At 35.1% G+C, this 12344-nt stretch overlaps 1 protein-coding gene across 2 annotated transcripts in view; it reads left to right on the forward strand.

The window, feature by feature from the left end:
• The first annotated feature begins 3166 nt into the window (after nucleotides 1-3166).
• LOC131037186 (protein OVEREXPRESSOR OF CATIONIC PEROXIDASE 3) overlaps nucleotides 3167-12344 on the forward strand; it is a 77662-nt gene continuing 68484 nt past the window's right edge. The window contains exon 1 of one of the 2 annotated variants that reach the window (XR_009358928.1): nucleotides 3167-3493. Coding sequence is in view for 1 of the 2 variants with exons in the window: in XM_057969256.2 (XP_057825239.2) it covers nucleotides 3287-3493 (207 nt within the window). In the remaining variant the exon portion in view is untranslated. The remainder of the gene's footprint in view (nucleotides 3494-12344) is intronic. The other variant, XM_057969256.2, reaches the window with a different exon arrangement.

Here is a 12344-nt window from a genome sequence, read left to right on the forward strand (position 1 = left end):
CAATCCTATGACATGGGATGATTCTACATATCTATATGATTGCATAATTTTTTTGCCTCTAATTTGGAACCCTCCTCAATTTTTTCTAACCTTCAATTTTGATAATTTGACAATTGATATAAAGATTTTTGAGTATCTTGAGTGTAATAGTGAGGTTCATTTTACTCCAGGACACATCAAGTTTCAAAGATCAAGGCTAAATCTTTAAAAATAGATAAGGAACTACATATTTGGAGATAATATAATGTTAGAGTTAATGAATTCCTATGAAGTCTAAGGATTTTATTAATGTAATAATTGATAATTGTTATGATATAAAATTAATAATCTTTGATAAAAGATAAAAATACCATATAGAAACTTTAGGTGATGACATAATAAGATCATGACATGCCTCTTAATCATATTACTTGAGACATAAAAAATACATAACCCAATGTTAAGCATGATAGTGTAAATAGATATCAATCAATAATTAGGGTTTTACATTTTTACTCTAACAAATAAGATGTACTCAGACATTAAGATAATTTAAATTTTGTCTAGAGATGTAGAAATAAATAGTTCTCTTAATAAAAAAGAATATCTAGATTGCCAAAGGATTAAGGTTGAGCATAATCATCTAGTTAAGTTATTATATCCATGTGGAATACCACATTGTAAGGGACAAGTTATTAGTATAGATTTTGTACAAGGATTACAAATACACACCATGCAAACATAAGACAATATTGGTGGTAGTAAATAGACTTACCTAGATAATCTATTTCGTACTAGACAACTTAACTAATGATGCCTCAACTTTGGCTAAAATATTTGTAAGGAAAATATATAGGTTGCATGGAGTTGCTGAAAATATCCTACAAGATATAAATGTTGTGTCTAATTTAAAAGCTTTTTGACAACTTTTAGTCAACTTTAGGAACTCAATTAAATTTCACTACATCCTATTATCTTAAGGAAAACCAGTTAAATAGTTGAAGATACTTTAGATATGTATTGTATGGAATCAACAATCAAAATGGGAAGAATATCTTCTATAATAGAATTTTCTTACAATAACTCTTTTTAGTCTACCTTGAAAATTGATCCATTCTCAATTCACATCCAATTCAATGTGGTCCATCTTGCATATAGATTGTATATGCATACTTAGTAAGTATAGGTCTAGGGACATGGCTTGCATAGACTAGCCATATTCTTCAATGTCTTGTAATCAAGGCTTATTCATTCCACTTGGATCCATAAATAATTTAAAATCCTATTCATCCATAAAATCCAAGTACATTTTTTTACCCTCTCTTAAAATATGAAATATTTTATGCTAGCCATCAACTTAATCACCTATTATGATATTACTATCAAGATTCACTTACGTAGGTTTTGAATCAAACCTATTGACCAATATTTCATTAGTAGTGGTTTGTACAAACTCCTCTCATGAGAATGAATGGACTTATAATATGTAAGAGATTAAGTAATTATAAGACAAAACTCATACACATTCATTAGAGAGACATATAGATTGCTAAAGATGGGGTCTTATGGAACCATTACATGGATTATTTTTATAGAGAAAAAGGTCTTATATTGAAAAAAAATATGTTTTTTTCATTAGAATCTTCTATTAAGAACTTATACTTTTTAAATTTAGATTTTGAAAAGGTGTCTCTGAAGTAGAATTAATTTTTTTGTTTCTTAAGTTATAATTTTTAATTCTTTATATTAATTTGTGTAAAAATATTGAACAAGCCCACTGCTCCCTCCATAGAATAACCTAAAGGTTTAATGGGGGCTTTGGGATCTCTTTTCATGGAGCACGAGGTGCCATGAAACAAAAAATAAATATGCTATGGGATTATTTGAAATCTTTTGAGAAAAAATAGTAGCCCCTACATTTTAAGACTACATGCATATAAGCAGGTGAATTGGATTGGGGTTGGAAACCAGTCCACCAACTTCAAAAACTTGTCAATTAGCTAATATTTTAGTTTCCCATTAGAAAACAAATAGAAGGAAAGTGATGTTTATCATGAGGCAACCAACTTTCATACATTTTATCTTAAAATTTTAAGCTGAAATGAATGAATGTTTTTAATAATGTCCACAAGGCCAAATAGCCCATAGGACCCACATATAGCTAGCAAACGCATGCAAAGCCCAAATAAAATATTGTGATTGTTAAACCTTTTTCTCCTTTTGTAGCTTGGATCTTCTGCTGTGTATCTTGATTAGGAAATCTGCAACTCTTGTTATATTTTCTTTGTCAAATAAATTACTCAAGGTGTTTACATTTAGTGTCTCAACATAATTGATCCGAATGTCATTGTAGGCTGGACACTCCATGATGTAATGTCATTTTGTCTCCACCACCCCTTGAGTGAGATATCTACATCTTCTATCTTCCCATTCCTCTTTGGGTATCATCCATATCCCCATTTCACATCTAAGTTGAAGTGAGTTGGTCCTTATTTGATCAATTAACATTTTTGCCTTCCACTTTATGTCCATTCCTATGTAGTTCTTTTGTGTATGGTAATGTGTGGGATTGGAATGTTTGATATAGTATTCCCTTTTCCTCCCTATTTGACTTGCCCACATGTTTTCTTTAAATTTTTCTTGCACATATTTCTTTATTTCTCCATTGTTTTTTGGGCAATCTTTTAGGTTAATATCCCATTTATTCATCCACTTAATGTTTCGTTTCATCCATGTGCTCTTCCTTCTGTCTAGCTTTTCTTCCGCTGCCAATTCTAGCCAGCGATGTATCTCCATATTTTCTAACCTCCTTAAGTAGCTTAGTAATCGAAACATAGCTGATGCCTCAATAGGGAAAGCCCCTGCTTCTGCTAGGGCGATCTCGTATGGGATAGATGACTTAATCTTGAGGCTAGCCGTAATTAAATGTTTTTGTAATCTCTCTATTTGTTTCCATTTTCTTGTTGAAGTGATGGTGCCTCATACTTCACATCCATATGATACCTCTCCAACTACAAGAAGCCCAAAAAGAGTTTTTTTAGTTTTCTAATCCCATAATTCAACTCTTCTACATCTATTTTGAAGTGAGTATAAGGCTTTCTAGTCCCTTATCCTTTTTGTTTTACATGTTTTCCAACAAAATTAATATTAATTTTAAATTTTCTACAGTCAATCTTATCAAAATTCTTACCATTTTCTCTAAATAAACTGCTGCGGACTTCTGTTTAGCGTCTCACAGACATTCCTCTTCTTAAAACACTGTGTCACATGGTTGCAATTGCAGAATGCTCTGAACAAAAACATCGCAATGACAACCTCCTCTTCCGCACTGCCGATGACAATTTCAATGCCGATGAGAGTACCGCACCTCCAAATTCATCCTCAGCATGTGCGATACATGCAATGTAAATGGAAATGTTGGCCTCTTCCTTTCAATATTAGGAGAGACCCTCTTCAATTTCGAGCTGCTGCATCTTCTAGGAGGAGTAAAGACCGTTCTTTTCCAAAGCCTGAGGTACTCATCGTAATATCTTGACCAGTTAGTTTTCGTGCCTACACAATGCATCTCATGTCTTGTCAGGCTATTGGCATCAAATTTTCGTAAATCCTAACCCTAACTCTCCTTCTAACTCCGGATGCTTAAATCATTACAATTAAGTTTTCTATCTTTTCTTGTTTCACCTCCGTAAATTTTGAGCGAGTGTTGGGACAATCTTATGGTCTGTCTTCTGGAGATTTGTGAACTTGGGTTACACACGAATGCAAGCCTAGTCTGAGACTGGATTCTTACAAATTGGGAGGCAGTAAAGCTTAGACCACATTCTTACTATGATTTCTAAAACTAGACTACATTCTTACCATGATTTTTGAAACTATTTCAAACTGAAGCTTAGATTACATGCTTAAGATTTGTAAACTTAGGTTATTCTGGAATATAAGCTGAGACTACATCTTTATTAAGATTTTTGGACTTGGTCAAACTCAAACTTAGACTCAATTTTTAAGATCTCTAAACTTGGGCTTTGCTTGAATATACTCAAACTTGAGCCAAATTCTTTAAGACTTGAAAACTTGGGTTATACTCAAATATTGGCTTGGATCATACTGAAGCTTAGATTGCAATCTTAGTATTTGCAAATTTGGGTCCTTGAATTTTTGCGAGCTTTAGTCATGCCCAAATGTAAGCTTGAACTGCATTCTAATTAAGATTTGTACTCAAATCTACCTCATACTCATTTCATCACAACCTTGCTATGTTTAGGTAAAGTTATGGATCACCGCAATGTAATAAGTGGGGTTTGAACTTGGATCATGCTTTTATGAGTAGCCTCATTACCATTACACCACAACACCTTGGACATACCATTTGAGTTTAGCTGCCAGCATAACTACACAATTCTAGCAAAGGGCTAGTGTAATCTCCCATCTTGGGATCCTCCCTATTGCTGCCCTAGAATGGCATTCCAGCTTAAGTCTAAGGAGGTAATTCGTTTACAAACATAACTTAATAAGAATATTATCAAATTTAATACATGATTTAAGATGATCTTGGGTTTAGGTCTTACAGTAATATTAATAATCATTAATAAGTAAGAATTTATGATAACATCTAAATTTACAAGCATTAACATCAAATGGCAAGATTTCATGATAAAATATAAATCCATATAAACACCATTCATATTTAAACCAAAATACATCAATAACATTAATAATTACTGCAAGGCATATTCCAATAGCAACCATATTATGAATTTGTTGGAAATGTTTGTAAACTACGATCTCAAGGATGGTTGTCCTTGTATTGTGGGAGTATGGGTGGATCCCTATCCATCTATCTTAGGGTGTCATACTTGAGAAGATCCCCAAGTCCAAGAGCACTTAAATGGCTCCCAGCTCACAAGCATGCGGGGTGGCATACTTGAAAAGTCCCTCAAGCCTAGGAGCACTCATTTGCCTCCCGACCCACAAACATGTTAGGATCTCAGGTCCACTCCATTCCTCAATCCACCTTTGAGGTGCACCATCCTCCTTGATAAAACCCAGGAGCACTCATTCGTCTCCCAGACCACTAGCATGGCAGGAGCTCCAATCCATCCATCTTGGAGTGGCCTGCTTGATAAGACTCATGAAGCTTGCCTTCCTCAACAAGCCCAGGAGCACTCATATGCCTCCCGGCTCACGAGCTTGCATCTTGGGTTGGCATCCTTGATGAAGGAAAGGCCAGTAATTCACCTCTTGTGGACTTGAAAGGCTGGCTATCCTTCCTATTTGCAAGCCATTTCTAATAAATTCAAAACTGATAATAGAAATTTGCTATTAAATACTCTTAAAGGAAATGCAGTCGAATTACTTACAATTAGCAATCACTTAATTTCTGCAAGGTATATCTATGCATCTAATTATTTGTAATCTGATATTATTCTTAAACTTATCTTGTGATATTATTATTGCTGAAGACAATATTTATTTCTGCCTTTTATGACTCAATTTGCTTTTAATTTTCTGATTTCCACTTGATGCCTTTCCTGTAGGAACCCCTAAACTATAACCAAATAATCATGCACTCTTGATGCCTTTCTTGTAAGAACTCCTAAACTATCACATAAAGATCACGCACTCTTCTTTATACACGTTTTGTCAAACACTTTGCATGCCTCCTTAGGTTAAGAGGTTTTCTTTTGCAATTTTGGTATAAATGACATAAATTCATTATTAAAACACAAGATAAAATTCTGAGAATGAAATGTACAATTATAATTCTGAAAGCAAATTCATTTAAGCAAGTCAAATCTGACCTTGTTTATTGTCATGAAAGGCTGCCATACAGTATAGAAGTCTGAGAATAATTTTGAACAAAAATCTGAGTATGGATGTCTCTAAATGTGCAGGTCTGTCATTAGCCTTAGTGCTTCAGAAATTGCATCATTCATACACAGGGCATTACTGTTAAACTCAGATTTCACACATAGTTTGGAAACCAAATAGAATTCCGGCAATTTAACTGGGACGATTCTGACCTCTTACAAACTAGGGTAGAACTGAAGGTGAATCTGCCCTGATATTTGCACCTTTAAATAGATTTTTGAACATAACCAAAGACTGTTCTAAATCTGCAATTGTTCACACATCAATATCTCCAGCTGGGCACCTTAAACTCATGCACTTGTGTTAATACTAAATCAGAATATTACAAAATCTGGAACTGAATATATCTGTTTTTAAAGTTACCACTCAGGTTTCTACTAAATTCAAAACTCGAAAAAATGCACCAACTCAGAACTTTTCAAAGATTCACACAACACTTCTGATATAGACCATTTAACATTCATCATAGAATAGCATTCAGCTTACAATCTTTTTTTCAGAGTAAGAGCAGTATTGAGTTCAGTCACAATTAGACAAATAACCTAAGTCAGTATGCATTCAGATTTACAACTACAACATTCAAAATTCTTCAAAGAACCTGATGATCTGCTTGTGATATCTCTGTCTGGAGAGTGCCAGGTAAAAGCACTTAGAGCTCTCTAATCACTCCACACACAGTCTGTCTTGATTCTCTGTATTGGATCATATGTCTGAACTTCCTCAAGCCGCACTGAAACAATAATTGCTCGCCTTCTACGGGGAATTGTGGTCCCTTGTCTTGGTATCGGATCCTCCAACATGAGTCACACAGAGTATTTTCTCTACTGACTGGTGCTATCTTCTAACCCACAAAACTCTGCTACTGCATAATGAAGTGATTCAGGTAAGGAATAATATGACTTATGCAGATGTATAGATTGTGCAATGGTAAACAACAAACTTTTGACAGTGATGGGGGCTATGTCCTACCACAAACTGGAGACCTAGGGTTGTTTTTGGATTTCTCGAGCATTCGTTTAATACAAATTCGCTATAATGACTTCAATGCCTTTTCAAGCTAAAACAATCTATATAAATACAAGTGCAACTGGGTTGGTTAAGAGTTAACTGCCATAAGCAACAGGTTGGCCTTAAAGCCAACTTATTAAAAGTATTTATTTATTCATTAAGAAAAACTCTCACAAATTCGGCCCAAAACAACATTGAAAAATATTTAATAATTTCATTTATTAAAATTTAAACTATTAAGTAATAGGGTCAACTGCTGGAAATCGGGGTCATCATAGTCCTCCCAACCCTAATTGCTTGTCCTCTGGGAATTTCAGGTTGGGATGTTTAAAAATCTCAACCCCATCCCATGTTGCATCTTCAAGGGGAAGTCCTTTCCATTTCACCAAATATTCAGGAATGATCTTGTTCCTTAACCTCTTCTCTCTCACATCCAATACTATCTCAAGTTCAAAAATTAATTTGCCTTCGTAGTCAAGTGGAGGTAGTTCTTGTGAAGGAGTGACTTGCTATCCAATGGCCTTCTTGAGGGATGAAACATGAAATGTTTGTGAATTTTTCTGTTAGCTGGAAGTTCCAGCTCCTAAGCTACTGCACCGACCTTCCTTACCACCTTATAGGGCCCACAAAAATGTGGTTTCAGCTTCTCAGCTCCACTCCCTTTGATAGAGGACTTCCTATAGGGCTGCAACCTGAAAAATGCCATATTACCAACCTCTAAGACCCTTTCAGTTCGGTGCCTATCAGCATATAGCTCTTGCTGATTTTGATCCCGTTGCAAATTTTCCTTGAGAGCTTCCAAAATATCCTTACTTTGCTTTATCACATCCTTTGTGCTTGGCATTCTACTATCAATCAAAATCAAATCCATAAATGAAATAGCATCATAAACATGGAGTGCTTTAAAGGGAGTCTTACCAATGGGCATACGATGTGTTGTGCTGTAGCAATACTCTCCTAGGTGGAACCAGTTGATCCTTGTCGTCTGTCGCTGTGTGACAGAGTCCCTTAAGTAGCCTTCTATCCATTTGTTCACAATCTCTGTTTTTCCATCAGTTTGTGGGCGATAGCTAGTGCTTGGTGTCAATTCAGTATTTGTCAAATGAAAGAGTTCTTGCCAAAACAAACTGAGAAACCTACTGTCCCTGTCACTTACAATGTTCTTTGGCAACCCATCAAGTCTGAAAATTTCCCTAAAAAATTGTTCTGCCACTTGAGTAGCTGCAAATTTTGAAGATATGGCATGAAAGTGTGCATTTTTCGTAAGCCTATCAACAACCATATACAAACAGTCCTTGCCTTGAACCTGTGGCAATCCTGTGATGAAATCCATGAATATACTCTCCCGTTTTTGATTCGGGATAGGTAGGGGCTGCAATAAACCAGCTGGGAAAACATGCTCTGCTTTGTTTTGTTGGCATTGCATACACTCTCTTACATGTTGCAACACATCATTCTTAAGCCCTTTCCATAAAAAACGTTCCCTTACCTACTTGTATGTCTTGTAGAAGCCCGAAAGACCAGGAAGTGGTGTGTCATGACATGCTCTCAAATCCTCTCCTTCATCTTAGATTTAGGTATGATAAACAGTCGGTCTTTGTAAAGGATGAGCTCATCTACTACTTTGAACATGTCATCTTGCACTTTCCCTTCAAAAATGTCATTAGCAAATGAATCCTTAACATCTTAGCTACTATCAAAGCCTTCCAATTAGCAGATATATCAGTTATAGAAATATCAGTTATAGAATGAAGAAGAGGCTTCCTAAAAAGTGCATCATCTACACATTCAATATCAAAATCATAGGCTTGAGTTTTGCTTAGCCATTTTTGCTGCCTATTGTTCTAATACCTTTGGTTAAGGAAGATTTTCAGGCCATTGTGATTTGTTTTGACTACAAACTTCCCACGAATCAAATATTGTCAAAATTTAGCTAAAGCATGCATTATGACCAGCATTTCTTTGTCACAAATTAATAAGTTTTGTTCAACCTCCTTGAGTTTTCAGTTCTCATATGCAATGGGATGTTTATTTTCCATCAAGACAGCCCCAATGCCTTTTCGTGAAGCATCACATTCTAGAACAAAAGGGAAGTGAAAAATCTAGAATTGCCAACACCGTGCATGACGTCATTACCTCCTTAAGTTTGTCAAAAGCTTGCTGGGCTGTTGGACTCCATGAGAATGCACGTATATTGTATATATATATTAATAAAATAATTAATTTAATAATTAATAAAATAATTAATTTAATAATTAATTAAAAAATTAATTAATCATAATAGTGAATTACCTCAAAACGCAATCAATAACCTAGGGTCGTGAACCCTAAAATCTCTGCATGGACCAACTAGGGTTACTTGACGAGACGACTAATGAAGTTTGACAAGGTCAATCATGAGACTACTTGACTTAGGGTTAGGGTTTTAGATGGCATTAGTTCTTTCTTCTCTTTACCTCCCGATCTGATGATACTTTCCCTCCCTTCGCGGAGGACGACGATCTCCTACACACACTTGGCCAATTCAATTAGTTAGATCAAAATCTTGTCCTACTTTGACATTTCATAAATCATTGACAAAAGCAAAACATCATGTCATAATGTTAACTATCAAGTCATCAATTTATCGATTATGATTCATCAAATCATCATTCTAAGCATAGTTGACATCATTCAAATATGTATAAACATCTAGGCACATTCATTCAATTTAAAAAATGAAAAACTAGGGCGCATTCATTCAATTTAAACATGAAAAACTAGGGCACAATAAACATCTTGCAAGTATAGCATAGATACACTAGGGCACACATGTATCATGGCGTAATCACAACATATTAATAACTAGGGCACAAGTGGGATGTAATAGTTTCTCTCTTGATTTATAGTTTTGTATCTCCTTGTTTATGCCGTTTCTTGTCAAAATCCTTAGTTTTTCCATCATTTCTTATTTTATCTTATCCAATCATATCAAAATAAAAGAGACAACAACCAACCATAGTGCCCATCTTTCCCAAGGCTCAAAAGTTGGACCTAATTGGTTATTCTTTAACGAACATTGATGTGAATGGGTTTGATTCCTAGTTTGCATGTTAAGACTAGTGAACCCCATTTTCATCCATTTCAAGCCCCAAAAAATCCTATATTGGAAAAACATTCTGTGTTGTCTCCACGTTAGAATGCTAGGGGAGCTTAGTGCTTTACCTTTGAGGACATACAATTTATATGGCATTTATAAGTTCAATATTTTCCCTTCTTCCTTGGGGATAATCCCCATGCCTTCCCCCCTCCCTCAAATTAGGTATTTCCAAGATGGGGACATTTGGAGATGTAGGGACTTGGGGGAAATGTCTATCCGCTGTACCACCACCACCACCACATACTCAAAGATGTTTATGAGACATCCCACTATGTTGGAGATGTTGCCAAGACTCCAAGACATCATTGAGATGTTTAGAGTAGTTCTAGCCATTTATTGATCACACTAGAGACTCTTAGGTGTCTCCCACAACATATTAGTCAATATAAATTTAAAAAATCAAAGAGTTCTTTGGATCTTCATGCCACAAACCCTAACCCTAATGGTTTTTGGCCCCACCCACACCCTAAGAAGTCACAAAAAGCTTATAAATATGCATCTAAGTGCCATTCCAAATCACTCCCAAGTTTCAACAGCAAGCTGCAAACTTGCAAGAGAGAAAGATTGCGAGTGAGGGCATTAGATAGAGTGAGAGTAAGAACAAGTGTGTAGTCGTCATCAATCAATCATTGAATCATTGCGTTCTTCAAGTCTTAAGGTAAGCTTTGGCCCTTCATGACGGTTATTTTTATTTTTGTTTGTTTGTTTTCAATTTTATAATTTCAGTTGACCATTTTAGTAATTAATTTAGGCCCGAGGGATTTACTTTGTAATTATGTTACCTTGAGTTTTCGGGATGGGGGGATGAGGAAACGGGTTTTCGGGACTTATTTTTCTCGGGAGTAGGTGACGGATATATATATATATACATGGAAATTTGAAATTTATATAACATTGTAACACAATAAACATTCACCATTCATCGAATCATCATAGAACTAAGAACATAGCATCAAACGAATCAAATCGAATCATCATAGAATAAGATTAAAAACATAGGATAGCATCATGGTCAAATGAATCAAATGAGAATTCAAATTTCAATTTCATACATTCATAGATATAATTCATTGAAGCAATGAAAAGTATCACTATCAAGTATCATAGCATATATCAAAATATTTAAATTTTTATAAATCGCTTTCATTAAATTTTTAAAATAAAAAATTTAAAGATATCTTCTTTTATTGTAGCAATATTTATTCTATCGCCTTCATTAAAATAATTTTTTTAATAATAAATATCATGTTGACGTGTTTTTTAGGACTATGTCTAACACAGAATATAGTTTACCAACAGTCACTCTATTTTCTCTTGATCAAAGTTATACCATGTGCTGAGATTGCAAAAAAGTTCAAACGGTAAACTACAAGGTTCCTTTAAGCTTGGATGTGACTCAGTTAGTTGATGAGTTTGCTATTAACCCAAGGGGCTTTACGCATTCACTTGAAGAAAATAAGCAAATTTGTGCAAGTTCGAGGATTTGATACGAATGATTCAGCTTTGAAAACAATGTTTTTGCTGGACTTTTCGATTTGGAATATATTGAAAATAAAATAAGGTAAGGGTCTAGAAAGCTATGCTATGACTAATCTAGTCCTAAGAGCAAGGAGATAGGATCACTCACGCAAAGTCAAACCACCCTTCAGTTTGCCAACAAAGCACAACTACACGAAGGCAGTGCAATCTTCAGAGGGTGTGTAGAGTTTTTCCAAATCACCAATGGAGACCATCAATTTAAACAATCTTCACTGATAATCGAAGTTAAGAATACACATATAATGGAGGCTCAGGCCAACTTTGCAAAGTATGCAACAATCAGTTGCACACAAAAAGTATGAGCTCAGACTCTGCAACAAGCAATCCTATCAAATCCAGTTCTTCTAACAACATAAAGAAAATCTACCTTAAATGAAGAGAGCGAGAACATGCAAGCTTCGAAACAACATAGGAACACACCAACAATTGAACAATGTATTAAGTGTTTGCTTCAAAAACTCTAAGCAACAATCTTTGAAAACAATCTCTCCTCTACAAATGAGGGGGGTCACCCCTTTATATAGGCCTTTGAGCCATGAGAACATGCAAACCCTAATTAGGGTTCACCCTAGAAGATTCCCCACTCAAGATGCAACAAGGTGGGAATCAACAATTAATGCCCACTAAGCCCATATACAATTAATTCAAATAAGCCCAAAATGGTATCCATTCGTGCATTAAATGTACCCCATTACATCAAATTTCTCCAAAAATAATGAATATTCCCCATGTAGAAATAAATGCCCATCATTCTCCATGCGATGGCTGTATGGAAAAGGAATTTGTCATAAAATCATTAATACGGCGGCTG

Source organism: Cryptomeria japonica, chromosome 9 (genome assembly GCF_030272615.1).
Source record: "Cryptomeria japonica chromosome 9, Sugi_1.0, whole genome shotgun sequence".
Lineage (NCBI taxonomy): Eukaryota > Viridiplantae > Streptophyta > Pinopsida > Cupressales > Cupressaceae > Cryptomeria > Cryptomeria japonica.